Raw genomic sequence first — 22,678 nt, 5'->3', positions numbered from 1 at the left:
AGTTCACTGACAAGTTTTGTACAGTAAATATGCTCACATATTACAAGTGAGAAGGGTTCATTACTTGATTTTAAAATAATTGAAGGAAACGCACTATCTACTTATCTGTGATTATTTATTGAACATCAGTGTTGAACAACTGAAATTAAAGCACACATTGCCTAAAACGAACAGTCACTTTGTTCTTATAAAAAAAGTAAAAATAAATAACTTGCACTTTTGGAAACAAAATAAATTATTTTCAATGTTTTTCTTATTAAAAGTAGAAAATAATCAGTATCTCTTCTAAATAAAATAACTCTTATATATCCTGTAAATAATATTTTAAACAGTGCATTTCTTGCATATTCTATAAACAAATATTTTAATGTGCAATGTATCGATGTAAACAACAGATTGTTGTAATGAAAATAGAACTCTCTAAACACTGTTGCATGAGGTGATCTTAGCAATCTTGTCATGTCACTATATGAACATGAATTTACTCTTAAGTTCTTACTAAGAAACACGAGCATGTTAACCTTTTCAGGTTTCAGGCAGGACCTGAGGCATGTAACAATGTTTCCGCCCGAACTGAAAACCTGCTCTGATGGGGAGCTAGTAGCTGGTATGCAGAGATACTTTTTTGCCACCTTACTTAGAGTGGGAAAGTGTACATGATGCTTCCTCCACCAGTCCAGTGGATTTGCCTCACTATCTAGCATGGGGGACACCAAATAGCTGCTCATCTCTGCTTCTAGCGATTGCTGAAGTGACAGAGTGGGTGTAGCTGAACTTGCTGAAGGTGTTGCCTCACTCCCTTTAAAAAAGCTTCCTAATGACCTCTTTTGCTTTTTTGCTACTGCTGATGAAGTTGTTGGTTCTGCAGTCTCTGTAATCTGACTTTCTCTGCAGACTTCAGCTTCTGACATCTTCTCCATCTCTGTTTTCACTTTCTCCTGAATGGTGGGGACATTATGAGCAGAAATGTAGGTAGCTTTAAATCTAGGATCAACAAAACTGTCTGTGTCCAGTACTTCTCCTTAAGGTACCTGAGGATGCTGGTTTTGATAGTTTTAGTCAGCTCCACATCATCTTCCTTCTCGGCAAGCACTCGTGAATTGAGGATGTGCAGTACAGGCTTTACAAATGAAATGGTCACATACTCTTCCCCTGATAGGGCGTCTGTGAACTCCATCAAGGGGGAAAGAGCCTTGCTGACAGCCTCTAAGACATCCAGGTCAGCCCACGATGGAACAAGGTGCCTGGATTTTTTGTCTTCAGAAAGGACCTGTGTAATAGCTTTCCTTTGTTCGAGGACTCTTGCAATCATCATTTGCATCGATCCCCATCTGGTAACGCATGCTGTTTTTAGCTTGTGTTGTGGCAGGTTCAGTTCTTGTTGCACCTTCATTAATGCCTTCTTTTTTTTCCAGCTATAGGAAAAAGCACTGACTATGTTTTTGCACACCCTCACTGCACGTGTCACACGTTGATCTTTCAATCCATTTTCTGAAACACACAAAATTAATAATTTTTTTATTATTATTGACAATATTTTATTTATACCTGAAGCTTTAACAGTACCAAAATTAATGAGCCTCTTATATTTCTTAAATAATATCAGATTAACAACACATTTTTACAACACAATGATTTTTACTTTAATGATGTAGTGTTCTGTTACATTGTAATGTGAACTTAACATTGTAACACTGCAATATCAAGCATATTGTAACATTTATAAAGGTCCTTTGTGAACAAATTTAGCGTAGCCAGAATATAGTAAACGCCAGATATGCCCAATTTGATAACATCCCAATGCTATTATATTTAATTAAGCTGACGTGTACTTACCAATTGCAAGGTGTAGTCAGTGTCCAAAACACTGCTGCCGTAACCATCCATTAAGCGCAGCAGCTTTGACAACATTAGCACCATTGTCTGTTGTAATGGCTGAAAGTTTTCTTCCGCGAGGTCCCATTCAGAAAGCATATCTTTCAGACCTTGCGCAATCATATCTGCCGTGTGATCGGCTGGAAAATATGCCATCTCAAGGCATCTCTGGCGCAGCTTCCAATTGTCGTCAATGTAGTGCAAAGTAAGGCTCAAGAATGGGTCCATCGTCCTACTTGACCAGAGATCAGATGTGGCTGCAAAGTGTTGAACATTTTTCAGTTCAGCAGCTACATTTTTACAACATGTCTTGTACATGTCTGGCAGCGCACTTTTAGAAAAATGTGATCGCGATGGCACAGTGTATCTTCTGTCGAGAGTTTTAACGAGGTGTTTAAACCCGCTTCGCTCCACTGTAGCCAAGGGAGTCATATCCTTTGCGATGTAATAATAAATAGCGTCAGTTATTTCTTTCCATCTTCTTGAACTCTTCTCATACTGTGTGGCATTTGTGAACGCTTGTGTTATCGACATCTGCTTTGCGGAGGCACTTGTTGCTGGGCGCTTGTCAGTCTCTTTTTGTTTTTTTTTGAGCCATGCACTGTTCATATTCAGTAACGTGATTGTGCTTCAAGTGTGGTGGTGTTACCTTTGGGCGTTGAAACTGTTTTTCTACAGTGTCTACATCTGACTTCATTTTGTTCGATGTCATCCTTACTGAAGCCAAAATGTGTCCAAATGACGGAGACTGCGTTTTTCTTTGGTACAAGCTGCTCTTGTTGTTCAGTTGTGTCAGTGTTTAAGCTCTCCATGCTCGACATGTCGGCGGAATAACGTAATGTAACGGAGCGGGGTCACGTGACTCCACACGCGGTAGTGTTTTTAAAGGGAAAGTAATTGAAATAATCGACCTGGAAAAATTTGATCGATTATAGGTTCTGAATGTCGATTTCGATTACTTTTCGATTAAACACCCAGCCCTAGTCCTCAGTCAGCTTTGAGGCGATTTGAAAGTCTGTCTTGGGATCCCTTCCAGGATCATCCTTAGTTTTGTAAATACTTGGGGCCAACAAAAACCAGTGCCCTGTGGCTTTTGAACACCTTTCTCTTTCTATACACCTTAAAGGACTTAATCTCTTAGATAGCCTTACTTAAATATGTCAAATTATCCCTCTCCTTCCTCTTGAGTCCTGGAAAGAGTGGAGCAGAAACAAGTACCCTTGTTTAAAATGGCAGGTTGTTACTCTCCCTTCCCCCTTAGTCTCCATGGGCCATCTCTGTCTAACTGAAAAGGTTAGACATCCATTTTGTCTCTCATGATTAGGGCATTGCTGTGTCTTGTTACTGTTCCTTGCCTTGCTTTCCAAGTTGGTTTCCATTATTAGCTGGATCCATCTAAATTAACTGTTGCTCCTTCAGTCTAGTGTTGATTCCCAAATTTGTGCCCAAGATTGGTTATAACACCCAGTGACCCTCAATTGAATAATGCAGATTTATAGCAGAGGTTTGGGAACCAAATCTGTTTTGTTCTAGCCATCATACAGTATATCAGTATATTTTTTAATACTTTCTTAATGTGCTTACCTCTTAACTTCAGTTGTTTTATAGTGTTCTTACAAGCAAATAAACAACCTTTTGCCAAGATACAGTAACTAGCATTAAAAGTAATTTTCTGACATGGCTTAAGAGTTTTGCAGAGAAATTCATAAAACATTATACTGATTCTAATACTTGACATGAATGTTCATCTATCATATAACAGAAGTATTCTGGTTTTTTTTAATTAAGATTTTGATTGACTTTTTTATGGGCATTTTGGATAGGCTTATCTTTATTGTTGTGTTTATTTAATTTTTTCTTAAACTTTCACATACAGTTTCTGGAAATGCTGACGTATTTTTGACGTGTTTTTGACGATAGTTGTAAATTACAGATTTTACAGTATGCTTTTCAAGGTCTATTGTGTCATTTTAGTGCTTTTTACATTTTCATATATTACAGCTTAATGGATATAAATGTAATTTCCCAGGCTTGTAATAAGAAGTATATAGTATTATTTCTAAACATAAGGTATACTGTTTATGGTACACGTTATCCTTTGTTTAATACTGAAGTTAAACAAATATACACTTGAGGACATAGATAAGATAAATATATTTCCAGTGGAAGGACTTTTAGCAAATGTGTCTGGAATTTGTACCACAGAATGTCAATAATTTTTTCAAACATTGACTAAAGGCTTTACTTTTCTTGCTTTGTGCATGCAATATGTACAGACATAAAGTAAAATATACACAGTTATGAAAACAACGAAAAGCCATCTTGTTTCTTGCAGAATTTTAAGTGAGAGTTTCTTACCTTTGCCTTTAATTCACAATAACTTTAATCAAGAGAATGATTTTTTTAAAATTGAGTGTCTGCCAACCAGAATGCAATTATACAGACCAGACAGTAATTTAAACATTCAAGTTATACTGTAGAGCATTACAAATTTTAAGCATAGAACAACAAGAAAAATCCTGCCTTAACATTGTATATTGAATAGATATTTCCATCAAATATTAATATAGTATGCTTTCATTTTGTTTCCTTTCTGTTGATCTCCTTCCCACAAATTACTTCCATTTTTCACTTGTCCATCCATTTATTTATCCATAAATCTATTTTAACCCTCTTCTCTAATGAGAAACCAGTGCCTTTCTGAAGGCAAAAATCAGTCACGGATGTTGTACTAGTAAATTGCTCAGCAAATCTCATACACATCCACACACAACATATTTTTTTTAATAGGTACCTTTTTGCAATCAGTCAGTTAATAGACATACAGTAAATGTCTTTGTTTAACAATAAATTGCTTATTTTATGTTAACATTGTAATCAAGGAGCTTAGAGCTATAGTTAACACTACAAGAAAAGAAGAGTTAGCTGAAAGTTGATTGGGTCAGAGTGGACTGTAGCTGTTCACAGGGGTATAAAGCTAAAATAGTTATGAGGGGCTTTGTAAAGAAGTTCAGGTGTCTCTCACAAGCACAGTTGACAGTTCAGATAGTATTAGCAAGATCAGTCTAAAGCTTTTAAACAAATTCAGAGAACCAACATATATTACTTATGTGGACTATTGAGATGAGGTACAGATAATGGACATTCAAGATAAGCAAGCAAAACATAGTTTTATTATGCTTTGTAGGAAGGTGAGAGAACATTGTTTGAAGAGAAAAATAGTGGAGTGAATGAGAAGAGAAATCTTTTCCCCAGTGGATAATTCTGAAAGATGTTTAAGCAAATTGAGAACAGTTATGTATGTATGCTTTTTTTTTGCTAATTATATTGCTGTTTACTACATATTCTAACTTTCAAACTTTAAATTCGTTATTCTTTTGTGAACTGATTGCTGAGTACACTTTAATTGTATTAAAGTCATGTGGTTGATATGGTAGCTATAAAATGTTTAGAAACGAGAATACAAACTGAAGGTAATACAGTGCATCAAGAAAGTATTCACAGCGCATCACTTTTTCCACATTTTGTTATGTTACAGCCTTATTCCAAAATGGATTAAATTCATTTTTTTCGTCAGAATTCTATACACAACACCCCATAATGACAATGTGAAAAAAGTTTACTTGAGGTTTTTGCAAATTTATTAAAAATAAAAAAACTGAGAAATCACATGTACATAAGTATTCATAGCCTTTGCTCAATACTTTGTCGATGCACCTTTGGCAGCAATTACAGCCTCAAGTCTTTTTGAATATGATGCCACAAGCTTGGCACACCTATCCTTAGCCAGTTTCGCCCATTCCTCTTTGCAGCACCTCTCAAGCTCCATCAGGTTGGATGGGAAGCGTCGGTGCGCAGCCATTTTAAGATCTCTCCAGAGATGTTCAATCGGATTCAAGTCTGGGCTCTGCCTGGGCCACTCAAGGACATTCACAGAGTTGTCCTGAAGCCACTCCTTTGATATCTTGGCTGTGTGCTTAGGGTCGTTGTCCTGCTGAAAGATGAACCGTCGCCCCAGTCTGAGGTGAAGAGCGCTCTGGAGCAGGCTTTCATCCAGGATGTCTCTGTACATTGCTGCAGTCATCTTTCCCTTTACCCTGACTAGTCTCCCAGTCCCTGCCGCTGAAAAACATCCCCACAGCATGATGCTGCCACCACCATGCTTCACTGTAGGGATGGTATTGGCCTGGTGATGAGCGGTGCCTGGTTTCCTCCAAACGTGAGTTCAATCTTTGTCTCATCAGACCAGAGAATTTTCTTTCTCGTGGTCTGAGAGTCCTTCAGGTGCCTTTTGGCAAACTCCAGGCGGGCTGCCATGTGCCTTTTACTAAGGAGTGGCTTCCGTCTGGCCACTCTACCATACAGGCCTGATTGGTGGATTGCTGCAGAGATGGTTGTCCTTCTGGAAGATTCTCCTCTCTCCACAGAGGACCTCTGGAGCTCTGATAGAGTGACCATCGGGTTCTTGGTCACCTCCCTGACTAAGGCCCTTCTCCCCCGATCACTCAGTTTAGATGGCCAGCCAGCTCTAGGAAGAGTCCTGGTGGTTTCGAACTTCTTCCACTTACGGATGATGGAGGTCACTGTGCTCATTGGGACCTTCAAAGCAGCAGAAATTTTTCTGTAACCTTCCCCAGATTTGTGTCTCGAGACAATCCTGTCTCGGAGGTCTACAGACAATTCCTTTGACTTCATGCTTGGTTTGTGCTCTGACATGAACTGTCAACTGTGGGACCTTATATAGACAGGTGTGTGCCTTTCCAAATCATGTCCAGTCAACTGAATTTACCACAGGTGGACTCCAGTTAAGCTGCAGAAATATCTCAAGGATGATCAGGGGAAACAGGATGCACCTGAGCTCGATTTTCAGCTTCATGGCAAAGGCTATGAATACTTATGTACATGTGCTTTCTCAATTTGTTTATTTTTAATAAATTTGCAAAAACCTCAAGTAAACTTTTTTCATGTTGTCATTATGGGGTGTTGTGTGTGGAATTCTGAGGAAAAAAATGAATTTAATCCATTTTGGAATAAGGCTGTAACATAACAAAATGTGGAAAAAGTGATGCGCTGTGAATACTTTCTGGATGCACTATATTTGCAAGTTATAGTTTAACTGTATGTTTGTTGATACTCATGTCTGCTCTTTGTAGTGATGATCCATATTATTAATGTAGGGAAATTTACATTCATTAAACAAAGTTGCGTAGTCCACTTTTTAAATTAAATGTCATATTAGCCAGTTGTTGTATGTTGCCAACTACATGGGGGGAATGGTGGTCCATAATTCTATGCACAGTCATCACATGAGTCTCATTAATTTGGATAGTTGCTCTGAATGGTTGCATAACAGCCAAAGGAGATCCCCATCCCTAGATCTAGAAATTACTGAACCTTTATGGGAAGTTCTGGAGTGCACAGTGCAAATCAGATGTCTACCGCCTTCGTCCCTTAAATAATTGGAGGCTTTTCATCTACAAGAACAATACAATATACAGGTGTGCACTGTTCAGGACTTGAAAGACAGCATTATAAGAATGACTGAAGCTGTTTTCATGGCAAAGGATCAGTCTATTCCTTATTAGGTCCATGAAATTAATGTATTGCTTGTTTTATTTATATTGTCCACACTCTATCACTCTACCCTGTTTTCTGAATACTGTATGCATTTTCCGTTACAGGGTTGAGGGAGTGCTGGGCTGTCACACCTAATGCTTTCTTTTCCTAGGGTTGAGTTCTTAGGCTCCAGGATGCCGCAGCACTACTCAATTTTAATAAGAAATTTATAAAATGGAAGGATAGGTGCATGAAAGGATTGTCATAAGTTGCGGGGTGGGGGGCAACAGCTATCCAGTTAAAAAGAGTCAAAAGGCAGAAACTTATTCTTCCACATAAAACCACAGATAGTGAATAGGCTGGTAGTGAGACTTTAGATCACTGTATCCCTGTCTAACTACTCCACCACAGTGCCAACTACTCATAACCACTCTACCACTGTGCCAACCACTATCAAATGTGTTGTGTAATGGCAAAGGCACTAGACTTAAAACCACAGGTCTGCCCATTCATTTCCCATTGCTGACTCACCATTTGACTCTGTACAACTCACATAAACTGGTTTTGCTGCAACTTTTAGAAATATACTATGTATGATAACAGTTGTACTATATACCTGGGGTGGTGTTTACTATAGAAGAAATGTACTTTTATAAAATAAAATTTGATTCTTTTGCTTTTTTAATGTAAATTAAATAAAGATTAAATCCTTGCATTTTATCAAAATATATAAGATTAACTGTACCATTTGGTAATTAATTGCCTCTTTTTAGGGCAGGTTTTGTTCAGATTTTGAAAAATAACATTGAGACTTTTATGCTGAACTGTATGGAATGAAGAAGGACATAAAGGAAAGCAATATTTTGTTCAGAAAAGTGCAAAATATATTAAGTTAGATGTTTGTTTAATTTGAAATTAGATTTACCATACATTACAGTAGGTAAATTAGCAAAATATTTCATTCTCAACCAATAATGGTTATAGTGTGAGCAAAAACCACTGAGGCCCTTAGGTGGATAAATATGCCTCCGACACTTGGACACAATACATTTAACATAAACATTTTTGCAAATTGGCATGTAAAAAGCAAAGGTATATTAAATTAACATTTTTAGCACCAATGCTTGCTCCAAGATTCCCTTGGAGTGCATAGAAGCATTTATAAAAGGGAATATGACAGTTGTAACCATCAGGATCCTGTAAAAGATTACTTTTAAAGAATAAAATTTGGATTAGAGTTTTCTTTGTTCATTGGAAAAATGATTGTAGTTTACAAATATAAACTTGCACATTTCCTTCTTTTTATGTCTTAAGAAATATTGATAGATTTAGTATGTTTTGGTTATGTGTTTAGAACATTAGAACAATCTAGATGAGAACAGGCCATTCAGCCCAACAAAGCTCGCCAGTCCTATCCACTTATTACTTTTAAAAATACATCAAGTCGAGTTTTGAAAGTCCCTAAAGTCTTATTGTCTACCACACTACTTGGTAGCTTATTCCAAGTGTCTATCATTCTTTGTGTAAAGAAAAACTTCCTAAAGTTTCCAACTGTGTCCCCGTGTTCTTGATGAACTCATTATACTTATTGATGAACTAACAGTCTCAATCTACTTTACTAATTCCCTTCATAATTTTAAACACTTCAGTCATGTCAATTCTTAATCTTCTTTTGTTTAAACTGTATAGGCTCAGCTCTTTTAATCTTTCCTCATAATTCAACCCCTGTAGTCCTGAAATCAGCCTAGTCGCTCTTCTTGGGACCTTTTCTAGAACTGCTATATCCTTTTTGTAGCCTGGAGACCAAAACTGCACACGGTACTCCAGATGAGGCCTCACCAGTGCATTATAAAGCTTAAGCATAACCTCCTTGGACTTGTACTCCACACAAATTATGCTATATAACCTAACATTCTGCCTGCCTTCTTAATGGCTTCTGAACACTGTCATTCTGTGTAGTATTTTATTTCAAAACTTATTTTAGGCCTCACAAATGCAGGAAATAAAAATCACTAAAGAACTTATTGTATAATTATGTAAGTATGTTAAGTTAGCAGCAGATTTGCTTGACCTAAGTTTTCAGTTTTATGCACACATTTAATCCAGATAATGTTTTGTTATGAACCAATGTGAAAATGTAGAATCAACTTTAAACAGTCTGATGATAAATGTTTTAAATATTTTTGATCATTTTAGTATCACAAAGTAAAAAAACCTGAAAGCCAAATACTGACTCACAAACCTTAGATCAAAGTAACTATATTGACTTGTAGGAACTTTAGATATGCTATCAATTTATCCACCAGTTGTCTGTCTAGTTGTAGAGTGGTGAGGAGGCATTGGAACAACCGTGAATATGATGTCAGTCATTTGTGGGACATACTCACGCAGTGATGTGCATCTATGGGATTTGAGACGAAAACTGGAGAACCTGCTGAAAAATCCACAGTTCCACTGTTCTTCAGATGTTAAAATAGTGGTTTACTTTACAGATCGGCACTCAAGGGAACAAACTGTAAAGGTAGTAAATCAAAGCACAGATAACATACCTTGCTAAAACCTTGCTGTCATGTACTGTAAGTGCACAGATGTGTGTCTCTGCCTCACGAGTAGGGTTACTTGTTCAACTGACCACAATACTTTACAATCCAACATCCTGTTCTGTCTCCTTCGATGCAATTTTTTCTACTAGTGAGTCTTTCTTTAACTCACCTCCTGACTGTTAAATTAAAGTGTAATTAGCAAGGAATAATCATTTAAATGCCACCTTGGTATTTGGTGCTGAGGTGTCACTGCTGTACTCTGGTCCCAGTCCAGGTGGTTCATTTTCTGGTGGGTGTGGCAACGCACTGTCAACACATGCTCCCAGCCTCCCTCTCTTGGTATTTCTTCCAGGGCAATATACTTGATCATTGAAGGGGTAATCCTGAAATCAGTACCAAACTTCTGTTCCTCAAAAGTCTGTACTTATGGAACCTTAAAGGACATTCCACCCTAATGGGTTTTTCATGTACCTCATTTTCTATAGTTTGTCAACAGTGGAGAAACTGAAACATTCACAGTCCAACAGCAATGCTTTAGCAAGAAGCAACTAGTAAAGTGATGGTATCGATAATGGAAAACTACAATAATAAACAGAAAAACATTATCAGGATACACTGCCCTTGACAGGATAGCAGAAACGATAATTTACACTGATTGTAATACTGTATATCAACAGAAACATGAGTTTAGTGCGTCAGTCTACACAGAAAGCCAAACACTGGACAAATTAATGCTGAAAAACATTATCCTAGTTCTGTTTGTCTTGGATTAACTTGGTGCATATTGATCCAAATTAAGTGTGATGACAATTGCATATTTTAATACATCTCATATTGCAGTTTGGTGGAAGTGGGCAGACGGTTTAGAAGGTTTGACTGAAAAAATGGATTCTGTCAGTATGAGCAGACAGCATCACATTGTCATTTAAATCTTGTTAATGACTAAGTGTTTTCCTTCACATTCTGGCAATGGCTAGTATCCTACTGGCAGGAAGGTATGGTAAAAAGCAGTCACTATATCTAAACACAAATGAGCTTCTGTAAAATGGGCTATAGTGTGTTGGAGTGGTCGGTATGTGTGCTATATAACCCGAACCTCCTTCTAAGTAGGTGGCCTATTCTAAAACTACATTACACTAGTAAAAGAAGCAATTATGTGTTAAAAGACCCATAAATTCACATTTTTTGCACAGTACTAATCAGAATCATGTTGTTCTGCTGACTCCATTACTAAACTTTATTAGGTAGGTTTTTTTGGTAAATTTGATACTAAAACAATAATAGTATGTGCACCACACATACAGTAAGAATAATATACTGAACAATAACCTTATTAGGCTTACATAATAATACGGAGTTGGTCCCCTGGTTGCCCTCTAAAGAGTCTGAAGTTGGCAAAGTAAGTACCCCTGAACTTATTGAAAGTACAACTGCTGCAAAATAGCTGATGGTGGGCCTGTGTTGCAGATAATGCAGTTCATCCAATCATAGCTGCTTGACTGAACTAAGAGCACTGAATTAAACTTAGTTTACACACATATATTATTAGAACTACCCCAGAACAGAAATCACACCCACATACCATATAACTGCCTGAATTGATAACAATGTTGCTGGATGGATTTCTGGGATTTTCTGTAAATTGTGGTTCTCCAATCAACATGAGTTAGCTGGCACCATAATTCATTTGACTAGGTTCAGTTTTTACATTGTTTCAGTGGCCAGGGTTGCATTCCAAGATAGATAGATACTTTACTTTACTTGACTGACTGACTGACTTACTCAATCCCAAGGGGAAATTCACATACTCCAGCAGCATATTGATAAAAAACAATATTAAATTAAAGAGTGATAAAAATGCAGGTATAACAGACAATAACTTTGTATAATGTTAACGTTTACCAAAGTGGAATTGAAGAGTCATATAGTGTGGGGGAGGAACGATCTCCTCAATCTGTCAGTGGAGCAGGACAGTGACAGCAGTCTATCGCTGAAGCTGCTGCTCTATTTGGAGATGATACTGTTTATTGGATGCAGTGGATTCTCCATAATTGACTTATGGCTCTTTTAGCACTTCTATTAAAATCACCTGTCTGGTTGTAACCCATTTGTACTTTATACAAGTCATGTCAATCTTCATCTTCCAAATTCAAAGAGGATGTATTGTGCTGTTAGGTTTTCACCGGCCAATGGCCCACACTCACAGGACACTGACCTGCTTAAAAAGCCAGTGGCCTGCTTTGCATTACAAGCCTGTAATTTAAGAAACCTACAACTGCAACACGTCATTACCTTTTTATTATAAGAAATGTTTTTAGTTTTGTGTATTATTAATTAGTATTAAGTGTTTGAAAAAAGATAAACAAAAAAAGTTACAAATCTCATTAATGTTTTTAAGAATAAAAAGTGTAAGGGTTCCACAACTGGCACAATAGGCAGTTAGAGCACTGAGTGTACTGTACTATTTTCACAGGACAGTAACCCAGCCTGACAGGCTAATGATCCCCTTTGAAATACAGGCCAGTAGCTTGCTTTCACACACTGCACAGCCAGCTAAGCACAATATTGGCTTGCTTGTAGAACAGAATGTTTGTTAATATAGGCTTAGGAAACTACTATGCTATAGTATATTTGCAGATTATGTAGTACAGCTGATACATTTGTATTGTTTTCCTTAATTCAAGGTGCATTACAACATAAAACGTAATGTTTGCAATCAGGCCACACACAAAGCAGAAGCAAAGAAAAATATTTGGACAAAATATGAAACTGACTTTTTTTCTGATTACATTAAGAAATACTGCCTTCTCAGAACCATTACGCAGAAGCTTATTACTGCAAATAAAAAAATAAAACCTTCAGAGGAGAAATAAATGTCAAAAGTAGAATCAGGGTCCTTGGTAGTGGGACCTGTTTGTCTTTTACCAGTCATATTGAAAGAAATGAAAGACATCATCTGTTAACCATTATTAGGCATATTTGAGCAGTCACCTCAGAAAGGAGAAGTACCTGAGCCCAAATGGATTCTGGTAATTACAGACCAATAAGTCTTACTTCTATCCCATGCAAAATTATGGAAACTATAATAAATAAGGTAGAAGTAAAAATAATATACTAAATAACAGCAATTATGGATTTATGAGAAGAAGGTCCTACCAAACCAATCTTTTTAGATTTTTTTGAAGAAGCACCCAGAATATTCGACAAAAACAAACATACCACTTAATTAATTTAGTCTCTCGAAAAGCATTTGATATAGTCCCATACCAGAAATTAAGTCTGAAACTAGAAGCTGTAGGCATCAGAGGTAACCTTCAAAACTGGATCTCCAGTTGGTTAACCGACAGAATATAGATGAAAGGAAATTGCTTCACATGGAGCAAGGTCATCCAGTTTAGTCCCTCAGGGTTTGTCCTTGGACCGTCACTTTTTCTAATTTATATTAATGACATTGATTCTGGTATAGTCAATAAACTTGTGAAATTCGCACATGACACTAAAATTGTAGGAATGGCAGACATTAAGGAGGCAGCAAAAATAATTCAAAAAGACCCATACAAGCTTCAGAACTGGGCATACGCTTGGAAAATACAGTTTAGTATAGAAAAGGAATGAATGGAACTTCACATCACATGAAGGACTAAGTGTATTTTGATAATTGAGAAGTATTACTGTGACATTTCCAGTGCCAGTAATAAAAAAGATAACCTTCCACAGTTAAACACACTCACTAGTACCAATCAATCCTCAAATACACTGTGAGAATGTGCAAATTTAATGCACACTATCACCAACTAACATTCAAACCTGTGTTATGAGGCAGGAATGCCAGCTGTGCACCATCACTCTGCCAGTGTTAAAATATCTAGAACAACTATTTAAACTGTGGTGGGTGCAGCAATGTGCTATCAGCATATGCTCCCAACTGATTAGAACTATGCGTACATTTGTAATGTCTGTTTGGTTCTTGTGACTTTGTTGTGGCAGAACCACGTGCATGCATAAGGATACTAGCAAGCAAGTAGGCAATATATTTATAAAATAACATAATGAAAATATTTTTTGAGTACTGGGAATGCCCTTTCATACTATCACTTTTTCAACCATACTGAGTGTAAAATATACTTTTAAAAACATTGAATAACACAACTCAATCAAGCAATAATTTCATATTCCTCTGTCTTTGATGTGAGGAGCACTTCCAGTGGAGTTGGGCCCATGAATGATATACACTCTGTGTTTTAACTGCTGACACAAATTCATATCTGATCCATTTGTGACTGCAGGGTCACTTTTGTGTAGATATGTTTTTGTAAATGGCCCATTCTTGACACACTTATGACACTGTTCTGAATTGAAACCTCAAGGTGATTCCACATGCCCTCTGCATTGAAAGGTCACTTAAAAGGCACTGTATAAATGTATTAAATTCAAAAGCCTCTAGTTATCTGTGCATTTCCTTTAAATATGCTGGTGTCACTGATTAAGGAATCGCTTATATGGGAATTGAGGGTGCGCCCTTCCTTATGAACACTGAGACATAATGCCTGTATGAGTGTGTCCTAGAGATCTAAAAGTAGTAATTTAGAAGCTCATACTGTAGACAATCATACTGTTCAAGCATGACCTTATGCATTTTATTAGCAGGATGGTTAAGCAGAAAATCCTTAAACTCAGCTTTACATTTATTTAATTCAAATCTTAACACTAAACACTATTAAACAGAATTTTAAATATTATGACAACTGCTCAACAGAACATAGGTGTATTAGAAATAAAACTTCCATAAAGCATACATTTTTCATTTTTTAATGATTGCATCGGGCTGCCTCACTGCTCCAGATCCCTGTGATTCATTCTAGTATGAGTAAATGTGGCCTGAAATGTACTGACAATCCATCAAGAGGTAGTTTCTACCTTCTGACCAATGTTGAGGGGATGGACACTGATTGCTAAAGAGTCTGACGTTTGATTGGGTAGGTTTATTGAATAGATGGACGTGTTTTGGATTAGTATGTGCATCAAGCTTTTGGGCATGTTGAGTTGTTTGTTGACAGTAAATCTTCCATATAACGGTAAATATGTTGTGGTGGATTGCCGGCTTCTTTCTCCGGCCTTCACCCCCAGGCCGCCAGGAGGAGCTCTCCCAGCAGCGTGGATATGCCCCGAGTTCCAGCAGGACCTCATGGACTATGTAGTTTTTATACACAGCCCTGCTGGATACCTTGGGGGCCACCAGGCGTCGCTGTAGGGGGGCTCGTAAGCTCGCATGTGCCCTATAACCCGGGAGTACATCACGGTCACGTGACAGGAAGAAACGACGTGCTCCCGGGGTGAAGAAAAGGACTGTTTGCCCTGACCCGGAAGGAAAACGGACTTGTGGGTTTTGCCAGGAACCATTTCCGGGTCAGGGGATATAAAAGGATTGTGGGAAGCCCAGAACACTGAGCTGAGCTGGGAGGAAGGGTGGCGAAGTGTCTGGGAGTGTGGAGGATTATTGATTTTTGTGTTTATTGTTGATTAATTATATGAGTATTGTGGAGTGGAGGGTGCTTGGTGCACATTATTATTATATAATAAATAATAATTGGACTTTTATCTGGTGTCTGACGTCTGATCCAAGGGTTCAAGGGGTCACGGAGACCTCAAGCTTTTACAATGTATAATATGGGTAGGTTTCTGTTTGGGGTAGGTTCTTACCTTCTTCCTGTGGATCGTTAAGAAAAAAAACATATGTAACAAAGCTTACATCAATGGAAATTATATGATTTTGCAAATTGATTAATATATTTAGGTAACCAATAGTATAGGCTAATTAAGTTATCAGATAAAGTAATTTTGTTAACATGAGTTTTGAATAATTAATTATTTCCTACTAATTATTTTCCTGGGAAAAATGATACTTATTAAGGTAAGTAGGAAAATATGACATATAATTATATTAATGGAGTGATGCTTCTAGTTGAGTTTAACAAAGATACTTTTCATTTTCTGTAAAACAGCAGGCAAAAGAAAACTGAGTAAGAAATCTTTGCAGAATATTACACTGTCATTCGCATGACTTAAAACTTTGGTGATGTTTTGGGCTTGGAGTACATATATTTTACATCAGGTTTTACCAGATGATTTCTAAATGTAATGTGAGGCTCACAAAACTCTTTGACCATGTATAGTAACAATTTTTTTTATTGAACTTAAGATGTTTGTTCAACTTCCTGTTATTACCTAGACAAATATATGTAAGTATAGAAAAATCTGGGAAGGCAATAATTAAAAAAAACACATACTTGTTAAAGTTCTTTAATTTTATCAGTCCTCTCTGTTGGGGAAACGCTGACACAAGCTGTGGTTTACCATTGTGTTTTTTATATTGCTGTTTAGTGATATGACTTTATAGTTCAGTATCTCCAGACTCATCTGTTTCTCAAGATAGTGTCCAAATATAATGGTAGACAATGTTATACCATCTTAATGGTTCTGTTTATTATAACCACATTAGAACATTAGAACACTCTAGACAAGAACAGGCCATTCAGCCCAACAAAGCACGCCAGTCCTATCTACTTATTTCTTCCAAAAAAACATCAAGTCGAGTTTTGAAAGTCCCCAACATCTTACTGTCTACCACACTACTTGGTCGCATATTCCAAGTGTCTATCATTCCTTGTGTAAAGAAAAATTTCCTAATGTTTGTGCGAAATTTACCCTTAACAAGTTTCCAACTGTGTCCCCATGTTCTTGGTGAACCCATTTTAAAATAACAGTCTCGATCCACTGTACTAATTCCCTTCATAATTTTAAACACTTCAATCATGTCACCTCTTAATCTCCTTTTGCTTAAACTGTATAGGCTCAGCTCTTTGAATCTTTCCTCATAATTCAACCCCTCTAGCCCTGGAATCAGCCTAGTCGCTCTTCTCTGGACCTTTTCTAGTGCTGCTATGTCCTTTTTGTTTCCCCCTTGTAGTCTGTTCTTTTCTTTTTATTGGTGCTTTTGTCACCTACATTGGCTTTTGACATGATTACCTATTGTTATCTTTGCTCTTCCAGTCCTTTTATTTGTTTGTTTCCATTTGCACCCAACACCTGAAGATGTCACCAGTGACAAAATATTTTACAGCTTGCTTTCTTCGTTCTTGCTTTTCCTTAAGATAATACCATTCACTTTTTCATACTACTTTGATACTTTTTGCGTTATTCCCATGAGATTTTATTAACGTGTCAGCTTTATTTGCATAGAGCAATTTACATGCAATTTGTCAGTAAAGGTACTGTACTTGAAGAAAAATTATTCAGACTTATCAGATGGTACAGCTTACACTGGATCACATTATGGCCTGCAGCTTGCAAATTTCTCAAGACGAAATGTTATCAAAAAAAGTTTTATCAGGAGCAATTACACTTTTCCCATCTGGTATTTTCTCTTGCTACACAAGGCCAAAATGCAGACCTGATTTTCTGTTTTAACTGCAATAGTGTTCTACCTATTTTGCCCTTCTAAAGAATAATGGAAGTCATGTTTATATGGACTTTCTTTTTATCCCAAATCTTCACATTAAAGGGTCCAGATTTGCATGTGCTGAAATTGCTCCTGATCTTTTAATTACAGGTTTAACATGCTGTCTCGGCAGATAAAAATTGAAGCCACCATGGTCATATGCAGAATAAATATGCAGCATATATGCAGCATATATAACAGGAAAAAGCTTTTTATTTAGCATCATAAATAAGAGAATTTGATGCTTCCTGAATGAATCCTTCCATTAATGTGCTATTCCATTAATATGCTATTCAGTATATCTTAGCATTCTAGGCAAAAGTAAACTGTATGTAGGAAAGTTTTATTTGCTTCCAAATCTGTGTAATTGGACTTGAGTAAATTTAGATAAGTAGTTTAGAAGGATTCTTTGTTTATCAATACTACCAGGAAAAGACTTAAGCCTTCATGACAGTAAATAAAAATACACGGTGCAAGTATTGGATGCATGTAGTTGGAAACATAAATTTAAATAATGGGTGTGAAGGGATGCCTTGTTATCCATACTACCAGGTAAAACACTCATGATCCTAAATAACAAAGAGGGTACAAATAATGGATGAATGGAGTTGGAAACACAGTGGTATTTAGATCAGATTTGGAAACTTCCAAAATACCCTAAATTCTGCAGTGATGACACAAACTGATGAGACTTCATTTGTCACAGGATTTGATTCAATTAACCAACAAAAATGTATGATAAAAAAAGTTTTAGTAGTAAAGGGGATTTTTTAAATGCTGTTGAATAGTGCCATCTTATTCAGTGGTTTCAAAGTCACTGATAACATCACCTACTTTTTCTTGATGCTTTAGAAATATGGCCTTATTCAGAAAATGCAGCAAAAATTTCTTAAAGGAACTTAGCCAATGTTTATTCATGAAATTTTGAATATTTGTTATTGACCTGTTTAATGGGTGTAAAATAGCACCTAAGTGTCTGTTTGTATTCCACAACTGAACAATATGCAGGAATACTGAAATCTGTCAAAAACAACAACAAAAAAATTAAAACTGCTAAACTGAGGAGGACTTCAATGAGTTTACTTCCTTTCTACAATGAAATGATCAAACAAAATTGCAATTATGTGATAGCTTTATAATGTACAATTAAATCAGTCAGTCAGTCATTTTCCAACCTGCTATATCCTAACACAGGGTCACGGGTGTCTGCTAGAGACAATCCCAGCCAGCAGAGGGCGCAAGGCAGGAACAAATCCCGAGCAGGGTGCCAGCCCACCGCAGGGCACACAAACACCCACACACCAAGCAGACACTAAGGACAATTTAGGATCGCCAATGCACCTAACCTGCATGTCTTTGGACTGTGGGAGGAAACCGGAGCACCCGGAGGAAACACACGCAGACACAGGGAGAACATGCAAACTCCACGCAGGGAGGACCCTGGAAGCGAACCAAGGTCTCCTTACTGCGAGGCAACAGCACTACCACTGCACCACCATGCTGCCGTACAAAATTTAGTTGCTTTTGTCTGCAGAGACAAATAATGAAGTAAAGTAAACTGCCTCCTAGTATTTTTGCTTCACCAACATTATCTTCATCAAGTCTGAGGGCATGGTTCTCTTTCAGAAAGGAGTGGATTGTTCTTTCCAGGTGAGAGGGGAGACAACTGCTCTTGGTGCAATTCAGGTATCTTTGGATCTTGTTCGCAAGTGATGGTAAAAGGGAACGTGAAAATAATAAGTGGATTGGAGTGGCATTGGCTTTTCTGTCTGCATTGTACTGAACCATTGTGGTCAAGTGGAAGCTATGTCTTAAGATAAAATTACCAGTCAATCTATGACCCTGCCCTGACTGAAAGAATCTGATTGTGAATACAACTGGCAGAAATTAGATTTCTTTGCAGAATGGCTGGACTGACACTTTGCAATGGGGTGAGAAGCTCAGTAATTCAGATCAGGTGGTTTGGACATGTCATAAGGATGTTTCATAGATGCTTCATAGAATGCTCCCCCTAGGACATGCTGGAGGGATCGTATCTGTCAACTGGCTTGAGAACACCTGGGAATATCCCAGGAAGAACTGGAATCACCAGCTGGAGACAGGGAATTCTGAGTTGACCTGTTTGTCCTTCTTCCACTATGACTCCCACCAGGAAAAGCAGCTTCAGAAAATGAATTAATGCTTAATTAGCAATTACTGCATAGTGTCAAAGTTAATGTGTCTCTAATATCCATCCGCATTGTGTCCGACATGAGATCGCATTGAAAGGACACTCGTCAACTCGCATTACTTGTGTGTGCAGGTTAAAGGATTTAATCATCAGTCATACTGGGCATTCATTTCTTGCTAACTTCAAGTGTGGTTTGTTCTACCTTGATCACAATCTGATTAAAACTTTTTTTTTTTTTTTAAATGGTCAACTGTTATCTGACTGTGAGGCTGAATCAGGTGCTAGGATTGATCTGATTGACTGGTACTTGAGCAAGCTGTTTTATGTAAATTTTTATGTATGTGTGGATTTATTTTTATGCTGAGATTAACTAATTATCAGCAGAAGTGTATTTATTCCATACTCTGCAATATTTCCTGTAGTTTGGTTGGTCCTGTGTCGCATCATATTCATACCTTACACTCCAGGGTTTGCATGGTACCACACAGACACCACCAATTTCAAAGGGTCTTGGTTCGGTTGTTTTGTTATGCACTAGAGTGTAATTGGCGTTTTCATATCTATGTTAACAAACTGGACTACAGGAGAATTCGCTCTAGAGTTTGAAAAAACAGTTCCGGGAATGCTAGGTGTTGATAACCTCAGCAAAGCTACATACCTGTATCTCTTTTAGTCAGTCTTGATGTAGAAAATTCATGGTCCAGAAGGAGCAAGTAACTTTGTTTTTATCCATCCATTTATAATTTTTTGTCACTATTCTTGCACATCACAACTCCCAATTTTAGTAGAAAGCAAAAGTGTCCACCTGAAGGTAACCAACATATCTGAAAGTGAATTGTGGATCAGGTGCACAAGTGCACATGAATAAAGACACTGAAGTGCAGTGCCCAGATCATCATTTGCATTGCATGGTTAGCTAGATGGACAAACAACATGTGTGTATGCTGGAAAGTAGGAGTATGGAAGAAATGTACAGTAAATTGTGTTAATTCAGTGAAAAAATATAAAATGTTAAGCATTGTCTTCCTGTTTTCTTTAGGCACTAAAGAGTTTTCAGATTGCAATCCACATCTTCCCTGGTGATCGTTCCCTATGGGAAGATGATCTATCTTGGGCTCAACATCTCAAAGAGGAAAAGAGAGCAGTGGAACAACGAGGGAGCCTTAAGGAACAAGACAAAAAAGAGATAACAGTTTCACCTGCACTCATTCCAGACTATGACTTTGAAAGTGATGAGGTGGTTGCTGCCTGCGTTGCTATAGCTGAAAAGCAAAATGAAACTTTGCAAAACAAGTCAACTGCTGTCTTTGTAGCCGTGAATGGCTCTGTAGAAGTGATGAGCAATGAAACTCAAAGCGGCGAGACAGTTGTTGACAGACAGTTTGTCAGTGCAAGGATGCTGCACCATCAACTACCACATTCGTGAGAATGATAGGTTCATTATTTTTTCAGTATATATAAACTGATCATAATATGAGAACTACATTGAAAGGGAAAAATATATGTTTCTTGAAGAGATGCTTCATAAAGTTGACTTTAAAGGCGCTTAGGGCAATCAAAAGATGTTTTTCTTGTTTTACCAAGTGTTAATTTGTGTTTGTTATTGTAAAACAGTGTTTTAAAAAATGAGTGCAACTGAATTTTTTAAAAATACATTTTTAGGTATATATTTCACCTGATCATAGTGAATGCTTATAGTGAGTGACACTTTCACTCCTTTCACCTGGTAGTATTTTTTGGCAAGATTTGGATTTTTGTTGTGTGTTTCTAATACTTTTTTGGCGCAGGAAGAATGCGAAATTGGTGTACTAGAAAACTGTGTTCCATAATATACGCTAATAGTTTCTCCCATTTTACTTCTTGTTTAAGACTTGATCACAAAAAGCAAGTTTGTGTCCTGTAAGTCAGTTGAAATATGTATATTAAAAAATACCAAAGTAGTTGAAATAAGTAGCAACAGTCAATTAAGGTAAGTAAATACATTTTTGACCCAACTGAAGAACAAAATTATTAAAATACAGTGAATTTAATTTACAATTTAAACCTAATCTCTGCTCTTTTATATACTTTTGGCTAACAGTAGCTATACTTCAAAAATGATACACTAGGTTTTTTCTTATACAGTAAGTCATGCTTGGATGCCATTTACCGTGATGTCACCCAGTTTATTGGTCTTTAAACCTGCAGAAGGATGAGCCAACTCTCAGAAGTTGATTTACTCCTTTTCTGTGCCTGAGATTGTATTTGACTGGGACTTGACTGGTCAGTGCTGGGTGTGCCTGAAGCCACTCTCTTATCAGTGTTTGTTATGTGTAAAGCAGAGCATAGATCTGAGATAGCAAACTGATGAGAGGAACCAGAACACAGTTTTTTGAAAAAGGACAAATGGTAGGGTGCAATATTTCTTTGCAAATTATTATGACTGTTTTACTTTTTTAATAAGGTGCCAATAAAATGTGACAACACTTCTTATTGAGGAAGAACTTTTGATAATTTAAAACCATCAGCCATAAATTCTGTCAATATACTGTATTCAGTCAGCATACAAAATGATTGGGTGTAGTCTATTTCGAAATTGCAGTACGTTTTTAGTATTTTGAGCAAGACAAGTGGTACATTTGTTCACATTTGGCTTTTAATTCCAGAGTACGAAATGATTTAAGGGTGTCAGTACTTTGAATGAAAACCAAGAAACAGGCAAGAAATTGGTACATTTTCCACTGAAACTGTTTCATTGATTTTTGGAGAAATCAACAAAATATTTAACTATTTCTTCACCTAAACATATCATGGATGCTGGTGCAGAAATAAAGTGTACTCTAGGATATACTGTATGTAATTTGAGAATCTTGCTTTACATTATCTTTAATGTATTTAAAATAGTGTTATCCATTATTGTCATGCTGTTTTAGAAATTAAGTGCTGAATCAGACAGTGATAAATGCTAATTCTTGTGTTCTCAGTGCAGATATTTTAATCTCTGTATGAATAAGTGTGACAAGCAAACCACCCATTTATTTGATTATTTTGGAACAT

The 22,678-nt window shown here is 37.0% G+C and overlaps 1 protein-coding gene across 1 annotated transcript in view; it reads left to right on the top strand.

The window, feature by feature from the left end:
• The window catches only part of ttc33 (tetratricopeptide repeat domain 33), a 133,993-nt gene extending 112,308 nt beyond the window's left edge, over window positions 1-21,685 (top strand). Inside the window, exon 5 of the mRNA XM_028802395.2 lies at window positions 20,682-21,685. Coding sequence (XP_028658228.1) covers window positions 20,682-21,068 — 387 coding nt within the window. The 3' untranslated portion in view covers window positions 21,069-21,685. The remainder of the gene's footprint in view (window positions 1-20,681) is intronic.
• The last annotated feature ends 993 nt before the right edge of the window (window positions 21,686-22,678 follow it).

The sequence above is a fragment of the Erpetoichthys calabaricus genome, chromosome 5 (genome assembly GCF_900747795.2).
Source record: "Erpetoichthys calabaricus chromosome 5, fErpCal1.3, whole genome shotgun sequence".
Lineage (NCBI taxonomy): Eukaryota > Metazoa > Chordata > Cladistia > Polypteriformes > Polypteridae > Erpetoichthys > Erpetoichthys calabaricus.
The sequence above is the reverse complement of the archived record's forward strand: the minus strand, read 5'-3'. Positions and strand labels throughout refer to the sequence as shown.